This window comes from Natator depressus, chromosome 15 (genome assembly GCF_965152275.1).
Source record: "Natator depressus isolate rNatDep1 chromosome 15, rNatDep2.hap1, whole genome shotgun sequence".
Classification (NCBI taxonomy): domain Eukaryota; kingdom Metazoa; phylum Chordata; order Testudines; family Cheloniidae; genus Natator; species Natator depressus.
In genome coordinates this window covers 25,188,623-25,215,851 of record NC_134248.1, presented here as the reverse complement: position 1 = coordinate 25,215,851, position 27,229 = coordinate 25,188,623, and the positions used below count along the sequence as shown (strand labels likewise).

The window sequence follows — 27,229 nt, the reverse complement described above, 5'->3', positions numbered from 1 at the left end:
AGGAGAAATTTGCACAAAGCAGAGCCCACTCTATTCATTTACTGAATGTACTCTTGTAACTGTTAATTACAGATCGCCAACTCCAAAGAAAAAGTAAACACCAAAGGAATTTGGTTTATCATTTATTGAAATGTACTAGTGGTCTCTTAACCACTAACAATTCCATTCTTATACAGCACAAATAAAAACCTTTATAGTATTATGTTACATTAGAAACAAATACCACTGTAAGCGTAGTGAGAGTTCAAACCTGCTTAGAGACTCTTCTGATTTCCAGCTGCCCCGGTCTGATTTCCCTGTATGAAATGCATACAGATTTTGAAATAGGGGTTTTGGTGTTAATCTTGTGTGTCATTTGACAAAGCAAGTAACATGTCTAATGCATCAAGCTATACTGAGTTCCCTCCACCCCGCCTGGAAGATTTACATCCTTCCTAACCTCTACATTAAAGTGCGCATGGAGGGGGAGATATTTACATACCAGTTTATTATTTTAATATGCTAAGTAGTGTTGACAGATTAGTCATAATTATAGGGTTCTCAGCACTATGTCAGGTAAGTCCAATACCTCTTAGCTTTCTTCAGTTTCACTCCATCCTGAATTTCATCCTTTAAGGTCTGAGAAATAATACGTAGTGGACTTGTCACACTATGCACAAAAAGGGGAAGGTAGTTCTTCAGTTTCATTGAAGTTTCCAGCATATGTACAAACAGTGCTAGTGATTTATTCATAGGAAGAGCAAAGCCAATTAACACAGTGAGTTCCATGATGGAAGTACCTCCAAGGAATAAACACTTTGGCTAACGCAGAACTATAACCACTAACAACTCATCACCATTTGTCTATCCACAGCTCATTTAGCTGAATGTTTATAGAACTACGATAATGTATACAAATGAGATTTTTAAAGAACCCTATGGACAAACATGGCACGTCCATCTTCATTGCTGTAGTACTTTTATAATCTTTTTTTAAAACCCTAACTACACAGTACAGGTAAAGTGAACAAGGTCACTGTTTACAAAGTTTCATACAAATGTCAGCAGAAGTAAAGACCATCCAAAACGGGCATTTTAAATGCTACCTACATTCTAAAATCAAGTTACACCTCTCAATTTAAGCTCAGTGCCCACTCTATGTTATAAAGACATTTCCTTAACTTAGATTATTTTTAGGAAGTATTTGCCATTTGTAGCAAAAAAATCACACCACACTGTATATTAAAGAACATTTTGGCAAGTGAATTGAGCCGTCCCTTTATATAGGATCCTACTGGCCAATGGTATTTTAATCTCTCTTTCATTATAAAGAGTACAGATTAGTATAGTTCTAAACAGCCTATCTACAACAAACTACTCGTTTTTTAACAAAAATAGTTGGGAGCTGTCACATGGGGATAGGCCTGAAATATCACCTGCATCTCTCATCCCACCTAGACAGATTAATATGGTGTCAACTGGGTTTCTGAAAGCAGGATTCAACCTTCCAAAGCTCTCTTCCTCCTCCCCCCTCAAACACTGCTAACTGTCAAGCATATTAGTAACCACAAACCAGTCTGAACACACACACTTTATGAAAGAACATTTTCCATGAACAGCTAGAGTTCAGTTACAAGATTGTTACAACTGACTTAATACAAGATTCCTTGACAGTGTATTTTTAAAAAAAAATCAAATCCATCATCTATTGAGGGCAATTAAGCATACAAATAGCAGATACCACCCTTTAATCTTCTAGAGTACTAGCTGAAAAATCTTTTATAAATAAGGATGCCTTTTAGAGCCCTTAATCAAAGGAGTTAAGCAATGGCCACTGGTTTGAAAGGTATGTTCATAGTCTTACTGGCCCAATTGCAAATAGTGATTTTTAAGGCACATCAGCCACATACATATGTGATAACGCATTGTTTTCAGACAGCTAATTGCATCAGCTTAATTTGTACTTAATTTGCACAGTACAGGTTTGTTTTTTTTACACAAAGTATCCCTGAATGGTCCTGTCATCGTTATACAAATTACTTTAAAAAGAGGAAAATTTAACAAGTAAAAATATTTTGGACTATTCTTAATAGAAATTTTTACTTGTATTTTACTTGGACTATTTCTTACTAGAAATAGTTGGGCAATACCACTCCCCCCATGAAGGTAGGTAGATAGTATTCAGTACAAAATTCAGACCACACCTTCTTATCCCCTCCATGACTGAACTTTTCTTAGCTCAAAATAAATTGGCACTTGCTAAGTGTGCAATCTACCTGGTTGATTTTACTATCCTTTTCAGAATCTGATTAGGGACATATTTACCACACAAACCCCCTAAACTCCCTGTACACAACCTCTTGTGGCCTAGCTCATTTTCACTGCAGCTTTGTGCTTTGCATTCAGATACTACAATTAACATCCAAATGGCATCACCAAAAAAATTATTTTGAAACACTAGTAGTTCACAATTAACCATGCTTAAAGCGAGCCATAATGGGAACACAATACCAAGAAAAGAGTATGCTATTCTATTTTAAATCATTTACCATCAGCAAGAGTACTGAGACACCATACTTGCAAACATGTTCACCACACATTGTTTCATAACTTGCTAGGCTTACCAAGTCCCTTCTCATCACTTTCCAGGCTTTCAGGGAGCTGTTCAGATGCCTTTGATCTTCTAGGAGCAGAGTTAGCCCAACAGCCTTCCTTCCAGACTAGAAGCTATTATGCTAATGTTAGCATGTAGCAACTACCAAATTCTAGGGGAGACATAACGAGATGAGTTATGGTTTGTGTAGAGAAAAAATATTTTATATTGACCTTTAAGGGAAAGAAGTCCCTGGACCATTCCTGATGGAAAATTATTTCCACCACTTCTAAACAGTGGGAGATGGTAGTTTAAAGACCGGTGCCTCTAGATGAGAGATGGAAAAGATTTTGGGCCTTGCATTTTCGTGGGTGTCATTGTTTTAGGCTGCACTGGTGAGAGATCTGGGGTCAAAGGGAGTTTAGAACATGAGCTAGGCTGCCCAGCGGTGGATTAAAAATGTAGGCTTGTGACCTTGGCTCCAGTTTCTTGAATCACCACAATGAAATACAAGCTTCCAAAGTCATGTAAAAATACATTCTAACCCACATACTTAGACAAATTAAGCAAACACACAGTCCGCCCCTGCACAGCAAGTGTGGGAGAAAACTGAGATTGGGGTGGGAGGTGTTTTGAACTTTAAATTGATACTAGCAGTTTTCTTTACATAGGCCAAAAGAATTGATCATCTAGTACCAAAAGTGGTGAATCTATAATAATTTCTGGTGAAAAAGGATATGGAAAGCTGAACAGTGCATACACACAAACTTCTCACGACTGTGAACATTCATGATAGATCACAACTCCTAGCTGGAAACAGAAGCTCTATAATATCCGCAGGGTTGCCAGTATGCCAATGACATGTTGATCTCAGTTTTAATGATATTACACCTTTGTTTTATATTTAAGACAAGCCTGAGTTAGGCAACCAATTTGTCTCCCCCCCACCTCCAGGAGTTAACATAAGGCATTTTTCACCATACTGAAAGGCTAAAGGTTACCACCATTTGGACAATAATCTACATAAGAAACATTTGCCCATGCAGAATAAATATCGCTTTCAGCTTACCAAACATTTGACAACTTCCTGGATGGCCTATTTGGATCTCAGAGTAAATGCTTTTAACAGACTTCTTTAGAAGTTACATATGAACAGTCTTCAAACGCAGCCATTGTCCCAACTTCCTAGAAAATCAATGCTCAGGAACTGCAACTTCTTGATTCTGTTTTCCCCCACAGGCCACATCATTTAAAGGCACAGTAAGAAAGCCTTTTATATTCCCAGCTTTCAACATTGCCAGTTTCCTGCAACACAGGGGGAAGTGTGTTCAAATCCTGTCCCTAATCCTTGCACACCCAAGATGCAGCTAACGGAACAATATTATAGAGAAAAGATTTCTTAACCATAGCGGGTGATCAGTCTACTTGTGCTCGAGTTTCTGCTTAATACTGCTTTTAAAGTGGCAGATATTTTGGGGGCGTATCCCCAGGTATCTCTTCTGCCCTTCCTATGGCTCAGGTGCCTAAGTAGACTTGGTAGTCTTATTTCTCCATATTTAAATTGTCTTAACTACGTTCAGTGTAAAGTTTTTCTGCATGAAAACAGGAGCAATGTGTAGGTTTTTCTCCACACAGTCAGTCTTCAAGAGTTTAGTATCTAGGATGTGCAAGCTCTATCTTCCTAGCCAGGTTATGTAGCAGGAAACTGAAACCAAAGGAAAGAAACTTAAGAGCTCTTCTGTAAGTTGGCACTTGATAAGCGTAAAATCTACCTGGTTGCTTTTTCTAAAACTTCAGAAAATCTAATGCAAGAGTTCAGAGTAGCAGCCGTGTTAGTCTGTAGTCGCAAAAGAATGCATCTGATGAAGTGAGCTGTAGCTCAAGAAAACTTATGCTCAGATAAATTTGTTAGTCTAAGGTGCCACAAGTACTCCTTTTCTTAATGCAAGTGTGTCCGTTTAGAGTTTGTGCACCTCTGATTCTAAGAGCAAATTTACTGTACACAACCACCAACACTGTGGCCTAGACTTGGGGTTAGTTTTTCAAGCAATGCACACTTCCATTGCAGATTTATGCTTACCATTCAAATACAGTTACCACACATCAAATACCAGCACAGATGGTATAGAACATTATTTTGAGACAAGTAGTTTACAATTGTCCATGCTTAAATCAGGCTGCAATGGGAACATAATACTAAGACAAACAAATATGCTAGTTTATTAAAATCATGTACCACCACTAGATTACAGAGACACCATACTTATTGTGCAAACAAAACTACTGCACATTGTTTCACAACCTGCTAGGCTTTTAAAATGACCCCTCTATTAGTGCTTTCAGGGTTTATCTAAGGGACGGTTCAGGTGCCAAGAACTTTGACCAATCTGCTGCCTCTGAACTCCTAGGGGGAGAGCTAGCCAAAAGTCCTATTTTTAGACCAAAGGATTTCCTGATAAGATTTCCTAGTAATTGCTAGCAACTACCAAGTGTTAGGAGGAAAACAGCCTATTGAAAAATCATGGTTTGGATAGAGAAAATTATTATTTTATGTTCTATATTCTATTATTCTAAAAAGTTCTATTATCACCTTTAGAAGAAGACAGCTCATGAATCATTCCAGCCAAAGAGAGATTACAGAAGCTTCAGGACACTGGGAGATGAGGGACTGAACACAGAAACCCCCAGACAAGAGAGAGAGAGAGAGAGCGCGAGACAGACACATTTTGGACTCTGCTTCGATATCATTGATCCAGTTTGGAGCGGGAAGGTTCAGAAGGGATTGTGAATATGAGGTTGTGGTGCTTTAACTGGGCACCAAATGATATAGCTACCAAGGACTGGATTAAGACATAGGCTTGGGCTCAGTATCCTGCCTCCTGGAGTCACATGATGTAAGATTACTCTAAACAGTGACTCTATTTGTATCACAGGGGTTGCCAGTACAACCTTTCTAAACAACTGTTTGGTTGGTCCCCTTGGAGATGGCTTTCCAGGGCAGCGAAAGTGTTCTTAAATTATTACTATTCAACACTAATTACCCAGTGCAGGTAAAGTGAATAAAGTCATCATTTAAAAGTTGCATACAAAAGGTTAGCAGATGCAAAAACCATTCAAAATGGGCATTTAAAATGCTACCTGCATTCTAAAACCATGTTACACCTCGCCATTTGAGCTCCAAGTCCACTTTTATGTTATAAAAATGTTTCCTTAACTCTGATTCTTTTTAGGAAGTATTTGCCATTTGTAGCACACATTTCAAATCAAACCACACTGTATATTAAAGAACATTTTGGCAAGAGAATGGAGCTATCCCCTTATATAGGAGCCAACTTGCCAACAGCATTTTAACAACACTTTCAGTATACACAGTACAGATTTATATGGTTCTAAACATCCTTTCTATAGCACAGTCTACTCTTTACCTCTAACAGGTGTAGTTCGAAACAGTGTCAGCTAGTGGTAGGCGTGAAATAGCCCCTGCATCTCTCACCCTACCCAGCCAGATTAGCGTGGTGTAATTTGTGTTTCTGAAAATAAGACTCAAAAAGCTTTCCAAAGCTCTCTTCTTCCTCCACCCACCAAACACTGCCATCAAGCAAGCACATAAGTGACTAGAAACCAGTTTGCGCATACACCAATACTCATTGATGGCCAAGCATTTTCCATGAACATCTGGAGTTCAGTTTTGAGACTCTTATAACAACGGAAACAGTCAGTCATTGTGACAGTGCCTAAAAACCAAACTACTCATCCACTGAGAGCAATTAAGCAAACAAATAGCAGATACTGTCTTAGTCTAAAGTACTGGTAAAAAAATCTTTCATAAAAGAAAGTGTCCCTACATCAAAAGGGTTAAGCAGTGGCCATTGATTTGAAAGATAGGCTAATAGTCTAGTAAGAATATTACAATCACAAGTAGTGATTCTAAGGCACATCAGAGACATGCATATGTGATAATGCATTGTTTTCAGATAATTGCATCAAATTAATCTGTATTTAGTTTGCACAATACAGTGGGGGTTTTTTTAAACAAAGTATCCCTGAATGATCCTGTTATCACTAAAGGTACTAAAACCAGACAAATTTAACAAGTAATAAAAAATATTTTGGACTATTTCTCAGTAATACCAATAATGGGCTATACCATTCGAAAAAGAGTTAGGTATATAAAATGCAGTGTAAAGTTCAAAATACCCTTATCTCATCCCCACCGTCATTTCTGAGGAATTCTTTAACTCAGAAAATAAGTTGGCAATTGATAAGCACAAAATCTACCTGGTTATTTTTACAAAGCTTTAGCAAATCTAATCTGTGAGTGTCTGTTTAGAGTTTTTGTACCCATCTATCAATCTTGTAGCTCTAGACCTGGCTTTATTATTTCTATAGCAGCTTTATGCTCAGCATTCAGAATGAATGGTTACTATCCAGATCCTAGCACTGGTAGCACAGAACTTATTTTGAAAGACTAACAGTTCACAATTAATCATGCATATATGAAGCCTCAATGGGAACACAATACCAAGAAAAGACACTTTAAAAAATCATGTACAACCACTTGATTACAGAGAGACCATACTTATGCAACCAAATCCACTGCACATTGTTTCACAACTTGCTAGGCTTACAAAATTCCCCCTCTTTCCAGATTTATGTAGGGGGAGCTATTCAGGTACCAATCTGCAGTCTCTGATCTTCAAATGGGAGAGTTAGCCATGTAGTCCTATTTTCAGACCAAAGGGTTTCCTGTTATGAGATTATTTATTATTAGCAACTACCAAACTTCAGGGGGAAATAACTAATTGGGAGTCAGAGGGTTTACACAGAAAGGGGGGGGGGGGTCAAATAATCTGGTTTTGACCTTTATCAGAAAAAAGGCACTGGAGCCTTCCAGGAGTCACACAATGACATTGAAAGCTAAACTTGTGTAGAGATCCCCCTTCTGCCCCCAAATGGCATGGGAATGGGAGGACAAATTAAGCAAGATGCAAACAGCCATCCTAGAGTGTTTTGACTATTGGAGGGAAGGTTAATTGTACATTTCAGATTAAAAAGAATTTCAAACACTGCAGGACAGAAGATGATGATGTCTAGTGGCAAGGAGTGCCTCTAAATAAGAGAGCGCAGAGAGGTTGAAAATATGTGTTTGTGGACTTTGAATGGGCACCAAATGAGATGACTGCCCAGTGCTGGATTAAGACAAATTTAGACCTAGCACTCTGGCTCCTAAAATCACAAGACAACATCAAAAGTTACACTTGTGTAAAAAAAATTGCTTCTCAACCCCATGGCATGGGAAGAACAAATTAAGCAAAAAGTAAGCAGCTACCCTAACAGGCAAGGCAGGAAAGTGGGGAAAACAGAAGGAGGCTGGTGAGACTAGGTTCAAGAGGGTGCGGCCGGTGCAGTTTGTACAAAAATTTGAATTGGCACTACGAATAGCTTTCTTTACATGGCTTCCAGGATCAATCACCTAATAGAAAAAGATATTCGGTTACTTATTTCAAAAGACCAGGACTTTCAGGAAATTAACAATGTACAGAAGTGAAAGGTGTGCATATTTATTGTGAAAAACCCAAAGCAACAATAAATTTAGGAGTTAAAAATATTTTAAGAATTAATGGTTTTCAAAATAAGCTACTGAACATTTTCTGATTACCAGGCTCTGAGAACAAAGTTAGTGAACCCAGCCACCAATGTGGAGCCTTGGGTTTATTTCAAAGAATGCAGGTCATTTCCACTGCAGCTTTATGCTTAGCATTTAGATACAATGGTTACCATCCAAATACCAGAACTGACAGCACAGAAAATTCTTCTGAGATATAAATAGCTCACAATTAACCATGCTTAAAATCCAGTCGCAATGAGAACACAATACCACATCGGACAAGTATGCTATTTTCCTTAAAATCATTTACCATCACTGGAGTATTGAGTCTATACTTAGAATGCAAACAAATCCACTGTGTTGTTTCACAACTTGCCAGAGTTACAAAATTCAGCCCCACCACCTTCCTACAAAAAAACAGTTTACACAGTCACTGATTTTAGGAAACAGAAAAGAGAAGGATTACATTTACTGAGTGCAATTTCACAACCCCATGTTGCAGCCCAAACTTTGTGTTCCATTGTGCAAAGCACAGAGGTTTTCCATTGCCTATATTAAGTCCCTGGGAGGGAGAGATAAAGAACAAAAATTTAAGCACCAATACATGAGTTAGGCGTACTGATGTATTCACTGTAGGATAAAGCCAGGATGTGGTGGAAGACGAGGTGGTGGTCTTTGGGGCAGTGCTGGAGGGTACTGTGATACAAACTGAGATGGGTATCCTGGCTGTGGCATTTGACCTGCAGATTGAACTCCCACTCGTGGGGGAAGGGGAGGGTATGGAGCTCCTGGATAAGGAAAAGCTGGTCCTGAATCCATTGCTGCAGTAAATGGAGTGGGGAGGCGTCCTGCTGGGACTGATGGAGGAGGTGGGGGTGGTATTCGCCGGGGCAAAACTGCGGGAGGAGTGTTTGCATCTGAAGAGTAGGAAGTTTGAGGTGCTGGTGTTGTCTCAGGTGCTTTTGGCTGAGGCTGCTGCTGAACCTGTGGAAGTCTCTGTCCCTTCAGCACCATCTCCTGGAGTTTCTCGATTTTTACACGTCGTAAGTGAGCCAGTTTACGTTTGCTCTGGTATTCATCAATGAATGAATCCAGGGATACTTCACCATCAAGAAACTTTTCTGCCATATTCTGTCAAACATTGAATAACCCTGTTAGAAAGTAATATGTTCTGAAGGAACCAGAAATAGCTTATATCCTAACAGCATTGTGTCTCCTTTCCTGTCATTTGTTCCAGCTTAGACATGGAAGACGGTATACTTTACAATTCCAAGCAATGTTTTTCTCAATTATTTCTCAGATGTATTTGAGTTCATCTCTGTTCAGCTATCATTTTGTACCCAAGTCATGGTAGCAAGAAACATTTAAACCTAGCTCTTGCTTAGCAGGGCTCTCGTGTTTCCCTGACCTCTGGAAACATGTATGAATCACATTCAACAGTCTTCCAGATGGCTGGCCAAACCTGTCATTTTATGATTTAGCACTGCCAACACTGACCAGAAAACCACTTAGAACCCTGCAAGCAAGAACTGGTTCCAGCATCGGTAGAGAGTCAGAGATCAGTATTAAGCCATGTTTTTAGTCTACTCATTCGCACTGCTTGGACAAAGTGAGGCTTTGGTAAATGCTACTTTAATCAAGACAGGCGACAATACATTTCAATATAACCAATTATCATTTGCCCTGAAAATGACTTTTTGAGATTACAAGTCAGTTTTAAAAGGTTTGGTTATTACCCTTAACAAGCAATGTAGTAAAAACAAGCCAATGTCCCACACGCAATTCACAAATAGAGCCAACCACATCAATGCCTCTAAAAACTTGAGCACAGTGAGGGGTGACCAGAGACTAGACCGATATGGAAGAATCGTAATGGAATATTCCATTGCTGCTGAGGCGGCTTTCTTCCTACCCTAGAACACTGCGCATTCTGTATCTTCATTACTGATATTACATTTTCAGTTTGAGCAAGACAGAATGGCTCACCTCTGTTTTTCATCTCGCCCAGACTCCAAGAGCGACTGACATTTTGTGTTAGATTAATACATGCACCTGGCAAACAACATTACACCTGGATGTTTATTTAAAGAGTTCTATACAGATATGCTATTAGGTTGAAAACAACCTGAGGGCACATCTACACTATGGGGACCATAGCAACACAGCTACGGCACCTTACCTATGCCAGCGTAACCCCATAGCACAGACAGCCTATAGTGATGGAAGGGGTTTTCCCGTCGCTGTAGGAACACCACCTCCCTGAGTGATGGTAGCTAAGTCAACAGAAGGATTTTTCTGTTCACCTATCTGCATCTACACCAGGGATTAGGTTGACATAGCTACGGAACTCAGGGGTGTGAATTTTTCACACACACCCCCAAGGCCCGTAGCTATGTGCCTATGGCCTGAGCATGCTTTTCACATGCAAGCTAGAGAAGAATTATAGTATTTATGTTAAAAATCTTTAAAGTAAGCTTGCAATCCTTACTCAGACAAAATAATTCCCAGTGAACTCAACTTGCAAAAGTCTGAAGTGATGGTTTGGGCCCTATTCTTTGAAAATCCCTTAGATCTATGATATCTTTATTTAATAGTATGTTACAACTGTGTCTGTTCGAAGCCTTGTGTAACTGAGATGAGTAGCAGAATCTCTTATTTGCACTACATATGTACTGCCGTTACCTCAGTGTCTTCTTCAATCTTAGCCCCCTCTGTTTGAAGTAGTGCTAATAGTGTCTCCAGGGAAGCATTGCTGGATTGTTTATCTGTAATAATATGAAAAGAATAGTTAATGGAACAGCTGCTACAAGCGATAATTTCTGACTGAAATTATACACTTCCGGTAAGTATAAGACTTCTTTTAAAGGCCAAACATACTATTTGATTATTTATTCTTTGTTCTACTCCAGACAGGAGGATTCTAAGTAGAAAATTTTAATGTGTTTTCTGAGAATTTCATTTAAAAATTACTCACTACAGTAAACTGAAAAAAAATCAAATGAACTTAAGTTGGTAAATGTGTTAAGATAAAATGCTTCATAACGAAGTATGACACAAGAATATATTAAATGCAATATTATATTCAGTCAGTCTGAATTGTCATTGGTTGGACAATTTCAGGAAAAAAAATTGTGTTTTTTTTAAACATCAAGTGAAATTTGATCATATTCAGACAAAAGATCAACAGTAGTTAGATATATGTATGTTCTTTTAATCATAGAAAGGAATGCGTGTTCCAATAATACATGCTCGTCTCTTTAGTTCTTTTTACTAGGTGGCAGAATATGTACTTAATAATTAAGGCTATGTTTTAGTCACAGGTACGTTTAGTAAAAGTCACGGACAGGTCACGAGCTCTGCGCACTGCCTCCACCCAGAGTGCTGGTTTTGCAGCTTCCACTGGCTGGGAACTGTGGCCAATGGGAGCTGTGGGGGCAGTATCTGCAGGTGGGGGCAGTAAACATAGCTACCTGGCCACTCCTCCGCCTAGCAGCTGAGCAACAGGGGTGTCACCTCTTCTAGGGAGCCCTCCAGGTAAGTGCCACCCAGAGCCTGCCTCACCCCGTCCCGTGCCCCAACCCCCTGCCCCCTCCCACACCCAAACTCTGTTGCTGTTGGGGGGAGAGTGGAGCAGGTGGTGGCCCAAGACTGCCCCAGCAGTGGCTGGTACGACTGGCACAGGGGCTGTGTGAGCTGCTGCTGAGCCAGGCACACAGGCCACTGAAGAAGTCATAGAGGGAATCCGTGAATTCTGTGACAAACTCGCAGCCTTATTAATCATCTCTGAGAACAGTGGTATTTTCCAGATCTACTATCGACTGTGAGCTCGTCAGGGGCAAGGATGATTTTTTTTGTTCTGTGCTTGTAGAGTGCCTAACACAATGAAGTCCAGATCTATGACTAGGGCTCCTAGGTGCTATGGTAGTACACCAGACCCTCACTAGAACGTGGGATTTGGGATCCATGTGCGGGACCACGTTAAAATGAAATGCAATTAAAGTAATTAAATTGGGATCCATGGCCGCGACCGCATTATATGTGAATTTGCACTATATAGACGCGCGTTCTAGTGAGGGTCCAGTGCACAAATAATAAATAATAATATAGAATGATCTATAATCCAAACATTACTATTTTGACACTTCAGTTCTTTTACACATACAGATACTCTATACGCACACAGCTAAGAATTAGGGACATGCATCAGAAAAGAGTATATCTATCCATATTTTAGAATAATAGAGAAAAGTACAGGAAAATAGGAGACATATAACCACAAGAACATGTTATACCTAGCTTGGTTTTCTTGATCTGATAGGCTTCAAAAAGAACCTGCAGCTCCTGATATTTTTGGGTCAAACTTGCTTTCAGAGTGTCCAATTTTGGTTGGTACAAAAGGTTGCCCTCAGCCAGACTACGGTTGCTGGCAAGAGTCATTTCCTTGCTAAGCTGAACATTTTGGGCCTGCAAAAGAAAGATGTGTAAGGTATAATGGGACAATGATATATTAGATAAATATTGATATATATGCACACAACACAAGACTTCTATAAATTCGACGGAGCAGCAAAATCCAAACTGAGTCATCCTCATCACCACTGAATCAGATCCTAAAACACATGCTGATATTTTTGGACAATGCATAGTAAGCCAAAAAACTAAAGATGGGAAAGACCTATTCGGTCATCTTGTACATCCCTTATTCCAACCATTGTAGATTTGTTTCCTACCATATCTTCTGTGTTCTGTCCAGTCTAGTATGAAAATCCGTTTCAAAAAACTGTGCTTTAGCCTTATGATAAAAAAAAGTTACAAAGCAGCTCTAGAAGACACAGGTAAGATGTATATGGCAAGGAGCATATTAGAAATGCCTACAATAGAAAGGACTATTCTGGGAGAGGCACATGAACGCTGGAGACAAACTTAAAAGGAACTGGAGTACTTGTGGCACCTTAGAGACTAACAAATTTATTTGAGCAAAAGCTTCCATGAGCTACAGCTCACTTCATCGGATGCATTCAGTGGAAAATACAGTGGGGAGATTTATATACATAGAGAACATGAAACAATGGGTGTTACCATACACACTGTAACCAGAGTGATCACTTAAGGTGAGCTATTGCCAGCGGGGGGGGGGGGGGGGGGGGGGAGAGAGAGAGAGTGTGTGTGTGTGTGTCTTTTTGTAGTGATAATCAAAGTGGGCCATTTCCAGCAGTAAGTGATCACTCTCATTACAGTGTGTATGGTAACACCCATTGTTTCATGTTCTCTATGTATATAAATCTCCCCACTGTATTTTCCACTGAATGCATCCGATGAAGTGAGCTGTAGCTCACGAAAGCTTATGCTCAAATAAATTTGTTAGTCTCTAAGGTGCCACAAGTACTCCTTTTCTTTTTGCGAATACAGACTAACACAGCTGCTACTCTCAAACCTGTCAAAAGGAACTGCACCTCAACTATGGAAATCTCTACCACAGGAAATAAGAGTGGAATCTATCACTTTCAGAATGAAATTAAAGACTCATTTCTTTGATTTTGCTTTCATTTCCTTCACACATAAGCAGAAAGCTTATGAAATAGTTGTCTCTGGCACAAAGTGGAAATGATGCAAAAGACATCCCCCCTCTCCTCCCCCCAGTTTAATCCTTCCAGTTGACACATCCTAGTTTGAATGACACTGTTCTCAAAGAATGAATGGCCAGTTCTCAAAAAGCAAGAAACAAAGACCACTGTAGGAGATATTCCAAGTTTGTCCAAAAACAGTAATTTTTCAAGAAAGTCTTCATGAGACTTTGGGAAAGCAGAGCATTGTGGGAAAGGCTGCCTTGGCAGGATTTCAATTTAGACTTCAAAACAAGATTTAGACATCAAAGGGGAAAAATGTAAGAGATTTTATTTCAGCTGTTCAGTCTGAATCAACACCATGGTACTATTTCCCCATGGCCTGCTAGGGGGACTGATTCTCTGAAGCTTGCCTTTATTATTTAATCCAATGAAAGATCTTTACAACTTTCAGTAGTTTGTGTTCTTTGCCTGCTGGACTAACACAGTGTCTACCCTCCCACACTATTTAGTCTCACAAGAAATTTTATTTATTTCTTCATCCTCTTGTGCCTTTTGATAGGAAGATTTTGCTTCCGTGGTAAATTTGGGAGTGCAGTGGTACACCAGTGTCCCTTGTGAAATGATCCCTGGTAACATGCCTCAAGGTGCATCACGCCTCACGCAAACACTGTAGGCAATTCAGGGCTAAGGCTCTATCAGCCTACGTCTGCTCAACAGCTTTCAGCATTATGCTTCTCCTAGGGCCTGCCTCTGTGACCCCTCCTCCAACTGCCACAGAACTGTGAGCTAGTCGCTCCACAGCATGAGGAGAAGAGCAGTAGCAGATTCACCACACTGCACTTTGTTGACTAATCAATGCTCTAGGTGACTCTCCACACTATCAATGTGCTCCTTGATTAAATTCAAACCAACAATGATTAATTCCTCCCTCAAAAATCTCCAATCAGCTTTATACTAGAGAGCTGCACACTTTGTTACTTCTATAGGCTAAGTGTGAGCGCACCGCAAACACCAGGAGCTCCTTGCCTCTCTCCATTCTCCCCACCCGACAAGTGACCTGTGTGCCACTCTCCTATCCCTTCAGTTTCAGACCCCCTGCAGCCTTCACTCCCCCTCCCTCATACCACGGGATCTGTGTAACCCAGCTGTCCCCTCCCCATGTCAGGGGCTCCGTCTCCCCTCATTCACTCCACCAGATCACAGGGGCTCTGTCTCTCCCCATTCTCCATTCCCCCACCATGCCAGGAGCTCATTCCCTCAACCCCTTGGCCCCCATTCATTCTTTTGCCACATGCCAGGGGCTCTGTGTTCCCCATGTCTACCTTCCTCCAAACTACTGTCTTATCTCCTCCCACTAGGGGTTTTGTGTACTCCCCTTTCATCCATGCCAAGGGCTCCATGTGTTCCCATTACCCCCTCCCCCGCCCATGCAAGGGCCTCACTCTCCTCTATATCAGGAGCTCTCTGTGTCCCATTCCCCCATATTTTTCCTTTCTTTCAGGGTGTCAACATTTTAAAACTATATTGGTAGAACAGGCAGAGCTAAGATGGGGGTATTGCGATGCTGGAACATGTTAATGGCTGCCATTAAGCGATTCGTAGATCCATGGACAACTATAGAAGTGATTGAAGTGGCGGCCTTTGTTAACCAGATGCCAGGGGCTGCAAGTGTCCTCCCTTATCCCCTTTCCCCCAGATCAATAGGGTTCTGGCCACTGATGCCTGGAATACTCCCTGAAATTCTGGAATTGATCAGTTGCAACACACAGAGATCAACAAGCTGAGCATTAAACCTCTCTTTGCGTACCCAATAAAGATAGATTTAATAATCAAATTACAACTTCCACTTCTGTTGCCTAAAAGGTCTAAATATATTAGCCCCCATTAGTGTCTGCGTTCCTAAAATGTTTGGTTAAGTCAAAACTGCCAAAAAATCTCTCTGCATACATGACTTCTGGTTTCCCTTCTCCTTGAATTAAATTCAATTGTAATTCACTGTCCCCAGAGTGATCTTATTAATGAATTATTTGTTTTTTGTTTTTTAATTATGCAAGTTTTTCCATTTTGTTTATTGTTCTCTCCCTAACCCTCCCTGTGTTATCAGTTTTACTCCTTAATATTTCCGCCTTGTCCACCCCCATCTGTTTATTTTAGCTGCTGCTTCCTTCCTCTCATCTGCCTTTTGTATAGACTCTATGCCAACGTCTGCCCATTTCCTAGTTTAACATTTAATTCTCCAATATGCCAGTGTGCATGCAGATTAAAACTTGGTATTTTTGATTAAATTGGTAGAGGGACTAAATCTTTCAAGACCAACAAATACAATGCCAATGTTTTGTAAGGTGCTGTAGACACACCTACATGTAGTATTTTGTGCAGTCATGTTATACAGAGATAGACAGATACTTTTAACAGTCAGGCCAAAGGACTCCTTCCAGTACAGAATGCCAATGACTACTAAGAACATGTCATGCCCAGCACCAAGACCAAAACCACCTTTTATCATTAAAAATACAGATTATACCAATATTATTCACGGATAGTAGTACCTTAATTAAGATGTATCCCATTTAATTCAGTAAGGACGCTTGTGGAGTACAATACTACTAAACATTAGAAAGGATGGAAGAATCTGGCTCACAGTACTTTGCATTTATATACCACTTTCTATCTTCAAAGCATTGTCTATATGTTAATGAATCCTCAGAAACATCTCTGAAGTTGGTATGTATGTATGAAATTCCCTATTTCTGAGACGGGAAAGCTGGGAGTTCAAGTGACCTGTTCCATGCCACAGAGGGAGCGAGGATCAGAAGCCAAGTGTTCCTAGTTTCCAGTCCTGTGCTCAGACTGCATCAAAATAAAAATAATGTTTATTTGCAAAGTACTAAGGGCAGTGTCAACAATATCTTCAGAAGTAATTGTTACCTTTTGAAAGGTTCTGAATTGTGTGTAATGCTTTAATCTGCCAACTTCAAACACAGACTAATGCTATATTTAAAATGCATATCATCCTTAGTACTTGAGGTATAGTAAGAGCTTTATTTTGCCTTTGTTTTTTGTACTCCTCTACCTGACCCATCTCATCCACTCAGCACACCAGTAAGTCAACGGTGATATGGATCCAAAACTCAAGTTATTTCTTTCAATTTAGGACAAACTGAATTTGCTATTTTGTTTTACTTTCACAGGATTTTCCCCAGAATAAAGGGCAGCAAGAACCAACCACATATTTTCAACCTCATTCACTCCATTCCCTGAAGGGGGAAAAAAAAAAAAAAAAATCACTCCTACCCAAATCCAATGCTATAAAGACTGTCTAATATTTCATGGTTGCTCCCATTTGTTCGTCCTCATCTTGCCACCTAAAGCACTGAAAAAAACTCCTGCAATGGTTTGTCATTCTTAAAAGCTTGAAAATAAGTTCTCTCCCGCAATTTTGCCAGATTCCATTTGCTCAACATCATTCCACCCTCTTTGCCCTTCCCTGGGTTTTGAATAGAACTGAAAAAACCATGCCTGTTCATAGTTAACAACCTAATTTATACATCACCAGCTTCCCATTAACACATCTACCATCAGCACAACTTTTAGCAGCTTAGATATCTGCTGAAGAAACAGGAGATGCACATTGTATATACAGGGACCAAAAAAAAATCTAAAATGCTTCTCTCCCTCACCTCACCAATGGAATATTAGACAAAGGCTTTCCCCATCACACCAATTTACAATCAAATCTAGGGACTGTAGAACTGTAAGGGTGGCTATAATTCTCAATTTATGAGTGGACTCTGATCTTCCTCAGGTTGGTCGAGCTGTTAAATACATATAACATACTTAAGCAACACCCAGTGGGATAAAGGAGACAAAAATCTACAAATAGCTGAGAAGTGTAAACACCAGGAGGAAAAGGGATTATTTAATGTAATAAAGGGTGTAAAATTAGGAAAAGGAAAAAACTTAGAAGGGAAGAAAACCTTCTTAGTGAGAGGAGATGTGAAACGGTTTCTCAAGGAGTAGAGGCTCCATCTTTGGCATGTTTAACACTAGACAAAACTATGGTAAACGTACAAAAGGAAACAAACTGGTTTTGACACGCAGATGACAGACTGGATAACCTAACAGGTCTTTTCTAGCTCTATTCTATGATTTCATTACCTGAGCCTCACAGGCTGCCCTACCACTGTTGTGTAATGAAGGAATATTCCCTATTTCAAAACCTGCCCCATTCCCAACAACTGACACACAAGCCAATTAAAGTAACAGTAGTTTGGCAATTCAGTCAATTGACCAGTCAAATATTCCAACAACAGCACTCTGATGTAGGTGGCGGACTCCATTTCTGATTGCATCTAAGACCAAGCCTTAGTAAATCTAGATATGAAATCTAAACCAAAAACTGTCTCAAGCAATCTCCCTCAGATCCCTTTCCAGCCAGCAGGGAGGAATGCTTTTTTCAGCTACTTGTATGTGAGCCTTCCCTCTGAGACTTGCTCAGAAGAGATCAAATCTGGAAATTAAAACACAAACTACAAGCATTAGTTTTCAAGTACATAATCCAAGTACAGACAAATAGTTAAATCCAAATGAAACAAACCAGCAGCTCATAAAACAATTGCAGAATTGCCCATGGGATTGGTAGAGTACCTTAATGAAAGTTAGATAAAAATTTCAACATGCAATTTGAAACACAGATGCAGAGCACTGGTCAGAATTGGCAACAAGACAGTGTCGCCTTAGAGGAGGGATCTAAACTCATCTTTCTAATTTAACTACTTGAGCTTTCACCAGATCCCACTGAATGTTCAATGCAACAATACTGAGCTAATCAGAAGAGGGACCTAATGACAGAGGGATTGCTTAATGCTGAGTGGGTCATTCTGAAACTAAATATATATAATTATAAAGGCAAAAGACTATGCGGCAAGAAATTGAAACCATAGTCACACATACCTAGGCATATATTTTTTAAGAGAGCAAAACCCTGATTTTGCTGCCTTGCCAAAGAAGCTTGTTCAACACTTAAAAACATTGGTTTACATAAGAGATTCTCCAAGACTCATTTGTGTGGCGCAATGGTGGTCAGTTACTGTGTAGTTTAGTTTTAGAATGTGTGTTCCTAAGGGAACAATTCCAAACCAGATACCTATTGTAATGCAAGGTCTGAATGAGACTAACCCCAACTAGCCACAAAGTCTGGCAAATCCTACCATAATTATAATCTTGCATTGGCAGGCAATACAGTAAATACACTGTCAGCATTTCCATTAAAAATCCTTATTTTAAGTGAATTATAAATTCAAAAAAAAATGTTCCAAGTTGCATCCCTTAACCTGCTTTAGATTTAACTCTCACACACAGTAAATTTCAGGCTTCCCTTCCCAACCCCACATACCCTAATACACCCACCTTTTGTCCTCTCTTTTCTTTTACCACTATTGTATAAACACAAAAGAAAACAGCCAAAATAAGAAGCTATGTTAAGACAGTGCTAAGTCTTCCTTAAAGCAGGACAGCAAATTTTTAATATTTGATTAGTAAAATATTCTTACCGTAATTGTTTAAATGGTCAAGGAATTTTAGTGTCTTGAAATTGGTTAAAACTTGGTTAAAAGGCAGTGTTTATACATACACAACACAGTTCCTTGTGTTTTAAGTATGTTAGAAAACAAGAGACGCTTATCAAATAGGTATGTAGATTAAACTGTGTAAAAGAAAATTGCCCAAATGTGACAATTTCTTATTTGAAAATTATTTTCATTGCAACATACTTAACCTTAGATGCAAGGAGGTTCTGTCTACACTGGAGACATTTAGCAAAGTAACTCCCATTCTGCTACCTCCAGACCTGATGGTATCACTGGTAGGAGATCTAGTGTAGACAAAGCTCTAGCTGCTGCTGGCATTTTATTACCAGAGGGAAATTTTTGCAAAAATTCTTTAGTGTAAACACAGGGAGTATTTCAGAAAAGCCAGAGCAAAGTTTGTACTTATGAACAAGTTGGTAGTCCACATTTCTAAGATACATGTTGGTACTTTGGCAGGTTTCCTTTATTTTTACCAACTGAAGTCCATTGAACCAGCACCGAATACCAGTTCTGCACCCTCTGTCTTTTCATAATACCAGTGTTTCAGTGCATGAGTACACTTAGGACTTGTGGCATAAAGTGAAACTGGTATGATCATAGTTTTACTTGCTCTAAAATGCTGCACGTGCAGCATACTGCAAGACTAACCATTAATACTCTCACTTTTCAAATTTGAACCTAAAAGATGAGGACTTTCCTCAATAGTTTTTCCTCCTCATTTTGTATCCCTCACTACTTTCACATCTATTAAGTGGAGTTCCAGAGAGTCTAGCTTTAGATAATCTACTGAAAGCAACAAATTAATATGTTCCTCTGAGTCCATGCTAAACAAAAACCCTTTGTCATGTATTCATTGTCAGGTGGAGGAAAAATGTTAACTTAAATTTACGCACTGAAATACATCACTGAAGTGCTTTTTTATTAAACTTGTTGATTAAGTTAATAGAAGGAGGCACATTTTCCCTTAACATCAGACTCAGATTTTATACTCTGCACATACTGTATTTAAAGCTACAACACCCCCCTCTTTTTGTGCACTCAAAACCCTTCTTCCAAAAGATTGAATATACTAGATTTTAGGGCCCTGTGGGAAAGGCAGACTGAAGCCGTCTCCCTCAGCTTCTACACATTACAACATTTATTCACTTTGTTTCAGTGGTAGTGTATGAACTCTATCATGTAGCACAGAATCCAAGCATTCACTCAAATACGTAGGATGGGATGAGATGCATGGATCAAAAACCTACAACAGCAGAGTCTGGCTGATTCAGTCCAAGTTCTTAATATTTAACATTTACACTGCTGCTGCACTGCGGAGCCAACCAGGTCAGGAACCTATTGGGCTAGGTGCTGTAGAAATAGATAATAAATGGCAGTACCTGTCCTATAGAACTAAATCATCAGGTTATTGTGGATATTTAGCATATATTTTCTCTGGGTTGTTTTTGACATCTTATTTAGATTTAGTACTGATTTATTTATAGTATATGGAACTATCCCAAAATATACCAATTTGAGTTTAAACTTTGATAGCTCTCTCTCCAAAATTGCAAAGATTAGCTGTTGAAGAAAACAGTGAGGCCATCTGATCTTCTGCCTCCTGTCTTTCAGGGTGGTATATTAAGGCCCAAGTTCTGCTGAAAGAGCAGTAACAGCAGCCTGAAGATATGAACCGGAAGGATGGCATTGTTGGTTAAGGCACTGGACTAGAACTCAAGAGACCCAGGCTCAATTCCTGGCTCTGTCACTGACTTCCTGGGTGACCAAGAACAAATTACATAAACCCATCATTCCTTATGCATAGAGTGGGGATAACTACCTCATTGGAGTGTTGCAGGAGTTAAAATATATGTAAGACAATATTATGGCAATGAGCACCGTAAAGCAGACTATAAATAAGTGCAGAGGCACGCCAGTCTTCCCTCCTAGCTAGTGTTTCAATGATCTGACAACAGTGGTAGAAATATCTGCTGCCAGTCTTCACTAGTGCTTCCACTGGCACAACTGCACTGATGATAGTACAGTGAAGAGCAGTACAAAGTCTTCAGGGCAAGTACACTATCTTATTTGTCTGCGATGCAACCAGCACATTTTGGGGTACACTATAACTGAATGAGAAAATTTATAAACTGCCTGTTAGCAGTTCTATAAACAAAACCCAGAACAAAAGAAAAAACTATTTTACTTAGCAACTGATAAACAGATTAACGGAAGCTGAAACCATTATTGTATTTGTGGACATTTTAATCCACTTTGCTTGAGCTTGTTGGTAGATTAATTTATGAATTTCAGGGGGGAAAAACATTATATAGTTATGAGAATTGGAACAGATTTACATACTATGTATATTTTAAAATTAGGAACAAAATGTACAGCAACAATGCAAGAGGTCAACCATCAGAGTGATGCTCAACAAACATGGAGGGATGGATCAATCCTGGAACAGTAAAAGAGAGAACTAGAACAGAGGAGGAAAGCGTTCAGCCTTCTTACAGAATAGCCTTTATAAGAGAGTCCATCAGTGTTGGTGAGTTATATGTACACTATAAAATTGGATGGTTTATAAAATATGTATTTATAACTAGAGCTGTTGATTAATCACAATTAACTCACACGATTAACTAAAAAAAAATTAATTGCGATTTTAAAAATTAATCTTGCGATGCCAGCTACAACAGTGTCATGAGAATACCTGTTCTCACTTTCAGGTGACATTGTAAACAAGAAGCGGGCAGCATTATCTCCTGCAAATGTAACCAAACTTGTTTGTCTGAGCGATTGGCTGAACAAGAAGTAGGACTAAGTGGACTTGTAGGCTCTAAAATTTTACATTGTTTTATTTTTGAATGCAGTTTTTTGGTACATAATTCTACATTTGCAAGTTCAACTTTCATGATAAAGAGATTGCACTACAGTACTTGTATTAGGTGAACAGAAAAATACTCTCTCTTTTTTTATCATTGTGACAAAGTCAGGCTGGACGACTGCAAGAGTGTGTGGGAAGGCAGATATGTTAGCCCTATAATGTTAAAGGCCCTCTTCCCTATAAGCTGAGAAGGGGTTACCTCATGTCAATTAGGAACACCTGGACCCAGTTAAGGGCTGCCTGAGACCTTTTAAAACCAGAAGGGAGAGAGAGAGACAAGCTGCTACCAGGCTAGTGGCAGCAAGGAAGTAAGCTTCTCCAGAAGGGGAGGCTATGCTCCTCCCCATAGGGGAAGCAGACAAGCCTGAGTACCTGCTCAAGGAAGGACTGACACCCCGGGACAGGCTACAGGGCGACACCCAGCCCCATTGAGGAGGCAGGGGAAGGTATCACCCTTTGTTTGTACGTGTATGGGACCATTCCGCTTTTTTCTGGTGGAGGATCAGCCCGTAGGCCTACCCAGGAAATACAGCTGGGGGGGGTGGGGGGGGACCAACACTGCCCAGAGTGGGGTTGGGCTGATTTACCCCAGGCCCGTCATTGCCAGAGGGGGAAGTTCTTGGTCTGGCGAGACGAAGGAGGTGCCTTGCCACACAGTGCAAATATTTATAATAGAAAATAAATATAAAATGAACACTGTACCCTTTGTATTCTGTGTTGTAACTGAAATCAGTATATTTGAAAAAGAAGAAAACATCCAAAAATATTTAAATAAATGGTATTCTATTATTAACAGTGCAATTAATCACACGATTAATTGAGATTATTTTTTTTAATTGCTTGACAGCCCTCTTGATAACATGTAATTCACCTTTCAAAATAAGACCTTTAATAAAGTTTAAATTATTTATTTTCTTGTGGTAACTATAATTACATTAAAGATGACAATATACAGGGCAGTAATTATGGTATAAAGAAAACATTTTTACATCAGAAGAAAGCACAAAACAGTAATTTGTGCTTGTTAGATGTAGGCAATTTATTAACTTGACACTTAAGAAAAAATAATCTGTAGTTGTAGGCATATTAATTCCTAACGTTGTAACCAAGTTTCATGTTGGCCAATCAGTACATAACCACATACACAATGTGGTTTTAAAACAGGATTACAGGTCTCAGAGTAGCAGCCGTGTTAGTTTGTATCCGCAAAAAGAAAAGGAGTACTTGTGGCACCTTAGAGACTAACGAATTTATTTGAGTATACGCTTTCGTGAGCTACAGCTCACTTCATCAGATGCATGTCATGCAATAAATTTGTTAGTCTCTAAGGTGCCACAAGTAAAACAGGATTAGGGATCCAAGAGATCTGGGCATCTATTTACTTGGTTTAAGCTTGAGTTTTATCGCCAGTTCTTTTCAAGCAGCTTTTGAGAAAAAGACTACACTTGAAAACTTTCCTGTGCTTACTGCTGTATTTGAAGTCATGGGGATGATGAAGAAATTACATTTTTGGCTTCTTGATTTTACATATTTAAATGCATAGACAGTGTATGCTTTTGCCAGTTGTATTTTGTAACATTTTAAAGAACTGCAGAGTTCAATATCATGATGGTTCACTGTTACTAATGTATAGTTCCAACACATGTACCAAGGGAAAAATCCATATTCACATGGAACCTGAGAAGGTTTCTGGATCTTCTAGTACTCAGATCACACATATACTGCCATTAGCTGCTCAACTCAGTTCAGAATCTGTCACACTGAGATTCTCTGATTTATGTAAACACAGTACTATTATTCCATGAAGATTAATACTGTAGATTTCTTATGTACTAAAAGATTAAACCCAAAGGCTTATAAAATTCAGAAGAACTTTAACAGATTAGGAGCCCAGTTAGAAAATTGGCTTCCTTCCTCATTCTAACAGATAAGATGTTCTCTGTTCAAGTGTTAAAAGTGCTACAGGCTTCAAAAACAACCTTACAAAGGGTATGTCTACACTGCCCACATTACAGCACGGCCACATTCCCTTTAATATAGAGGCTGGTTAATTTTAGCTTTGAGAAAAAAATCCAAATGGCTTCCCAAATCTTTCTCCTTGTTGTGAGCAAAATATTGTTCTATGATGAGCTGGGTTCTTCTTACAATAAGGACAACAAAGGATTTGTCAATTGTGGAATAATTAGCTCCAGTCAGTTTTGCCAGTGAAAAAACTAAGTGACCTCAAAATTATGTTCCTGGAAGCATGACTTATGAGCATGCTCAATTAAAATTATTCCTTGTAGGGACTTGGGGCTTAACCCAGCACCATGATGTATATGAATGGATCCCACCTGGTCTCCTCATGGGTACAGGGGTCCACCCATGTGCACAACATTGCTGGATCAGGACCCTGTATTGCAAATGCAATTATACTCAAAAAAGTTTAATGAAATAACTGGAGGAAGACAAATTTTACCAGAACATTAGAAAACTTTAAACAAACAATGTGATAGCTGGCACACAGTTAAATCCAAATTATTAAAATTTGTGATTTCACCATTTTTAGGACTGCGCTGAGAACAGAGAAGGGACATCTCACAGCACTCATTAGTAAGAGTTAACCACTCCAGAATTGGGCAAATATGTTTTTAATTGAATGGACTCTGGTAAAGCCTCTATACACACAATAAAAAAAAGGACTATACTATAGTAGACAGTAACATAGTTGTGTTTTGGCCCAACACTGAATACCTTCAAACCTAGCCACACATTCCATACACCACAAAATATTCCCTCAGGCCTGAGGAACTTTACTCTACAATTTAAAACGTTTCTCTCGCCAACTAAAGAGGAAAACCATAGGATGAACTTTAGAATACCATCTAGTTCTACAGACTGAAAAGGGTTTCTACCATTTTTATCTCATGCTAGTCTCCCACAACACACATCCAGTTTTGACCTGTACATCCTGAAAAAAATTACACACCCTATGGGCCGGATCCTCAACTGGCATAGATTGTCAGATTCCACTGAAAGGTGCAACACCAATTTATGCCATCTGAGAATCTGGCCCATTATCTCAGACTGAAGAATAACCCTGTTGAATTCACTTCACATTTAGTAATAGGATTTCATTAGACTGTCAATGTTCTCATATGATCTATTACAATCTCTAAGTTCTCTGCACACCCTAGTTATTACAGCAATAAAGATAACAAATAAATACTGTTTCTTTAACATTAAAAAGAGTGGCAAACCTACAGGAGAAAGGAAATTCACTTATGTCTGGCACTCCCCAAATCACCTACTTATTTCCATATTTCGCATTTTGCAATATGTAATGCAACAGGTAATCACAAAAGGGTGCACTACAGTAGTTATTTCAGACTCATCTTTGAACATGTTTCAATTTGTGTTACTTCCTTAACAGAATGATATAACAAGACTCAGTGTCAGCCCCGTATGATTGCATAAGGATAAGTGCATAAGGATATGAGTTCATGCAGATAAACTAAGAAAAACTTTAAGTTGCTTTCTTTAAAGCAGATCTCCCAACTGCCACCAACATTCCTCCCATGGCTTTACACTGCATTTAAAACAGCACTATCCTAAATCTAGTGAGGAACACAACGGTCTCTGGTACATCTATGCTTCTTTAATAATTTTATGTACGAAGAGGCTCTCTCATATGTTATGCACATAATTGAAACATCTGTGAAATTTTGAGGGAGGACCTGTGATCTTGTAAAACTGAATTAGCCTTATATCAGACTACAGCATACAGTATTCACACAGATATTAACAATTAACAGACACTAATTTTAAGAGTATACCCAGTCCAAATTTACTAAGGATCTAATACACTAACAAAACAAATATGTAAAAAGCAACACCAAAACTCAATTAATTTTTTCTTCTGCATTCAGCATACACACAGCGCCACATGGAATTCTCTTTCCTGTTAGCTTGAAAAAACAGTTGCTCTCAGTCTAAGAGCATAAACGTGTTTTATTCTAGAGCACAATTTTTTTTATGCCCAAGGCACAAAAACCATGGAAACAAGAGGTGTATTAATGGAAAGACTGATACAATCTCAGCTACAGTGGTGTCTCTATAGTTGAGTACAGTGATCTGTTGAGTACTTTCCACATTTCAAACCCATAGCCTAGGCTGGCTTTGCGCTTTATGTACTAGCCAGGAACAACAGAGCAGAAACACTCCCTTGTAGACAACCAACAAACAAAAGAGAATATGATATGGAACAGAAAAGAGCCAACACCCAGAGGTACCTTATTTGATCCGCTGTTGGGACACAGCAACTCAAATAAAGAGGAAAAAGGTCACCTGCTTTTAAGTGAAAATGGCGGGGGGCGGGGAGCTACACCCAAGACTGGAAGCTGTGACCCCAGGAGCTCATCACATTTACCAAGTTATAATGGAGAGCACCAAATGCAAAGGGGAGGTGGGACCCCGCAATCCCTGGGTCGGGGAGGGGGGACAGTAGGTTTCTTTAACCTGCCCCATCAATCACTCTCCTTGGTGGAGGGGCCTAACCCTACCCCTACCCCGCCCCCCCAAACCAGCCAGGAGCCAGAGTGAGCTCAGGCAGCTCCGAGCCGGTCCGGGGGGGGGGGGTGTCACTATCTCCCCTCGGCTGCGGCGAGGCCCGGGGCAGACGCCCCCCAACAGGCGGGATTTCCTGGCGACAGGACGAGAAGTTGCCCGAAGAGGGGGCCCCCCCACCAGGCCCGCGCCCCCCACCATCACGTCCCTTCCGCCCGTCCCACCCCCGGAGTGTCAGCCCCCTCACAAAGCCCCCGTCGGCTCGCGCCCACTGCCCCAGGCCCGTCGCCCCAGCGCCCCGCTCACCTCGTCCATCCCCAGGGCCATGCCCTGCAGCTGCTCCTCGTCCTCCAGCAGCTCGTTGAGCTGACACAGGGTCAGACCCTCCAGGAGCCGCGTGTCCACCGCCATCCCGGCCGCGCCGCAGCCGCCGCCTGCTCCGCCCGGGCCCTGCTCCGGCAGCCGCCACCAAACCGGAAGTGC

General features: G+C 40.0%; 1 protein-coding gene across 1 annotated transcript; it reads right to left on the bottom strand.

Moving 5' to 3' along the window:
- Window positions 1-136: 136 nt before the first annotated feature.
- On the bottom strand, window positions 137-27,229 carry VPS37B (VPS37B subunit of ESCRT-I). The gene is made up of 4 exons (XM_074972327.1): window positions 27,053-27,229; window positions 12,473-12,644; window positions 10,863-10,945; window positions 137-9,311 (listed from the first exon to the last, which is right to left on the bottom strand). The coding sequence occupies exons 1-4, from the start codon at window positions 27,155-27,157 to the stop codon at window positions 8,808-8,810; spliced, it is 864 nt and encodes a 287-aa protein (XP_074828428.1). The 5' UTR covers window positions 27,158-27,229; the 3' UTR covers window positions 137-8,807.

What these genes read in the sequence shown, in the direction of transcription:
- VPS37B (XM_074972327.1), bottom strand. Translation starts at nt 27,157, where the DNA reads ATGGCGGTGGACACGCGGCTCCTGGAGGGTCTGACCCTGTGTCAGCTC. An exon ending in TGGCCCTGGGGATGGACGAG is followed by an intron (nt 12,645 to 27,052) that starts GTGAGCGGGGCG and finishes TTTCTTTTGCAG; the next exon opens with GCCCAAAATGTTCAGCTTAG. An exon ending in GATCAAGAAAACCAAGCTAG is followed by an intron (nt 10,946 to 12,472) that starts GTATAACATGTT and finishes ATATTATTACAG; the next exon opens with ATAAACAATCCAGCAATGCT.